Source organism: Amphiura filiformis, chromosome 19 (assembly GCF_039555335.1).
Source record: "Amphiura filiformis chromosome 19, Afil_fr2py, whole genome shotgun sequence".
Taxonomy (NCBI): domain Eukaryota; kingdom Metazoa; phylum Echinodermata; class Ophiuroidea; order Amphilepidida; family Amphiuridae; genus Amphiura; species Amphiura filiformis.
In genome coordinates this window covers 40,448,453-40,451,484 of record NC_092646.1, presented here as the reverse complement: position 1 = coordinate 40,451,484, position 3,032 = coordinate 40,448,453, and the positions used below count along the sequence as shown (strand labels likewise).

The 3,032-nt window shown below is 42.5% G+C and overlaps 1 protein-coding gene across 1 annotated transcript; it reads right to left on the bottom strand.

The window, feature by feature from the left end:
- Positions 1 to 1,109: 1,109 nt before the first annotated feature.
- Positions 1,110 to 2,819, bottom strand: LOC140140725 (NXPE family member 3-like). The gene has a single exon (XM_072162476.1). It carries the CDS (start codon positions 2,810 to 2,812, stop codon positions 1,133 to 1,135), a length of 1,680 nt encoding a protein of 559 aa, XP_072018577.1. The 5' UTR covers positions 2,813 to 2,819; the 3' UTR covers positions 1,110 to 1,132.
- Between the last annotated feature and the right edge of the window lie 213 nt (positions 2,820 to 3,032).

Below are 3,032 nucleotides of genomic sequence, written 5' to 3'. Positions count from 1 at the left end.
GGTGCGCCGATCATTCTTGGCTCTTCCGTACCCTGCGACTGTCGAGGCAGGTTGGTCAAGACATACCTCTCTCTCTCTCTCTCTCTCTCTCTCTCTCTCTCTCTGCATCAATAACCACTACTACCGCTCCCAGCCGATCACTTGGATCAGCCCAGAACCCTAATAAATGATGAGAAAAATTACATATATCCGAGTCCTTCGTCTGACTCATCAGTGTGACTAGTGTTCATAAGACTGTGCGGATTGGCCGCACGCCCACGCCATATCACCAAGTTGCCTTAGACGCTCGCTACCAGATAGATTCCGCCACATTGGTGCCAGCTGCGGGATTGATCTGTCATGATGAACTCGGAAGCTCCGGAAATCCGGCGCACAGTAACCGGTTCCGCCACAATAATTTTGTCCACTAATTTAAATATGATTCAGGCTATATTGTAGCTTCGACTTTAAAGTTTTTCTCAGATAGATTCATTTTATCTCAGATAAACTATGTTTACCAAGTGCAAAACTTAGTTTAGCTAAGATATTAGGGGCTGTGCAATAATTATGAGCCCTGGGGGAGGGTAAAATGGGGGGGGGGGGAAGACATTTTTGCGAGCCGAAGGGGGGGGGGGCGGGCAAGCCAAGAGGGGGGCAAGCGATTTTTGGCACACATTCATGGGGCACCTTTTAAATAAAACCCTCTAAAAAGGCTTAGGAAACAGTACGGAAACGCTTAAATATGCAAATTTTTCTGCTCGCTGCGCTCGCAACATGTATCTAGACCATTTAAGGTTTGTAAATTGGGATCCCAAAAATTTGGCATGCACCAGGGGGCAAAGATTTTTTGGCAGGCCGAGAGGGGGGGGGGCAAGCGAATTTTGGCGGGCCGAGAGGGGTGGGGCGATTTTTGGCGAACCGTTTTCAGGGGGGCTCATAATTATTGCACAGCCCCTTACTGAGTTTAGTCTAATAACGCTACATCATACACACACCATTGGAAGGCAGCTGGACAAGCTCAGAAACCTAATGTGGTGAGACGTCGTGGATATCTTCGGAATTGAGCAACAGACACTAGTATAGGGATTTTGACTTTGACTCTTTTTCTAGCCCCCTTCCCTGTAGGCTATTAAGATCTGTTCGCGGCTTCGAACTAGATAAACGACAGTAGCAAATCAATTTCATTGCTTACAACAACATGGTCAGGGTGAATGTGAAACCCCGTATAATGACCAATAGTCATACCCCAAACATCTATTATGGTAATCCCTGGAATATGTCCTAGCATCTTTCTCATTAGCTGGTCGCATTCCCAAGCATACCAATTGCTCAGTGAGGCTATTCTTTTGGATCTAGTATTAGCCGATTTGATGAATATCCTCGTCCCAGGATATCTTTTTTGTAAACGAATGATTGCATTTTTGATGCTTAACAAACGATCTTGATAAAATTCCAGTGTGGTTGTTGTAAAATGCGCCCAAATGGTAAGCACAATGATCACACCAGGTCCTCCAGTTTTCAAAGCGTCAAGTCTGTTTGCTATGTAGTCAAAATCTGATGCCTTAGTAGGCTTACCACGAACAGGAAAACCATGGAATGTAAAGGCTAATGATATGTTGTATTCTGCCGAGTATCCAATCTTAGTACCACCGAGTTGCGTAATACAGGACCCATTCCACAGACTATCCGTTATAAACTCAAACCATTGTCGGACTGTTGAATCACCGAAGAAAAGTATAGTTTTGTTTTGTAAAATTTGAATTATTTTGTTCTTTTCAAATTTTGATTTTTTACACTGCAAAGATACCCATATATTTTTGTAATATAATCCCGATGTGGGGTTTGGCGAGAACATATCCCCACGCTCAGAGTTACACATTAGCAGATTCTTGGTGAACTCACAAGTTGAAAATGGTCCGGAAAGAGAGCTGTTTTGGTCGATATTAACAACATTTATAACGCGAGGTTTGATGTTTTTTATATAGTTAAACCCTTTGGATGCACTGAAATACAACTTTGAATCATCGTACAATTTTTCTCTTTCTGTGTCTCCTCGATGGTAATCATACGCAGAACATGGCATATTTGGTGGTTTAATGCAATACCATGGCGCACCGGTGAAAGGGTCTGTGAAGTTGCACAAATGGCGCGTTTTACCAAGTTTGATATTTGTGTTAGTAAGATTCATCCAAGGAGTTATGTGACATGGTACTGTTGTAGTGACATTGCGGAGTTCGAATGTTCCATTATAGCAAAATCTAGCAGGAACTTTCTGTCTCCATTGCCTCAAATAATTGATTTCTTGTCGAGTTCTAATAACAGCTACAACGGGGGTCACCTCCCCAATCCATCTGAGGGTAAATCGAGCAATGTAGGTCCCATTACCCACATCAGTAATGTTACCTTCTTGAGTTTGACTTGCATTCAAGGAATCTGTTTTTATCCACGTCCACAAGTAATCACCTCCAGAGTTTAATGTCCTGTTCTTGCAATCTCTTGCCGTAATTATCAACTCTATTGTATCGCATAGCAGATAAACTGGTTTAGGATCTTTGATAAATGCATCGAAATACTTTGGACAGGCTGGTACTAAGTTGTTCATTTCAATGTATTGAGAAGAAGGATGTTTGGACTCTTCGAGTTCAACGGAACGACCATTTAATAACCAACTTGGCCAGGATATATTTGAACTCGTAAGTCCTTCAATCATTGGCAGTTGATCGACACTAGTGCACTCCGTAGTTGGTGTTCTCATAGTGTTGGATGGTGGCAGTTTGGGCTCAACGGCTCGATCCTTTGATAAACTTGGCAAGGATTTACCGCTTGTATTCATACTCCTAAGTCCGTATTGATCGACATAAGTTCTCTTCGTGGTTGATCCATTAATATTTTTTGATGGTGTATGCTTGGAATCCTTAAGATCAACGGCACGGCTATTGGATACCAAACGAGACAAAGATTTATTTATACTCGTAATTCCGTCACTCATTGCTAGTGTATGGGCATTAGTGCACTTTATACATGTTGTATATGCTGACGTCGTTGATCCTCTG

Coding starts and splice junctions, on each gene's coding strand:
- LOC140140725 (XM_072162476.1), bottom strand. CDS start 2,812: ATGAATACAAGCGGTAAATCCTTGCCAAGTTTATCAAAGGATCGAGCC.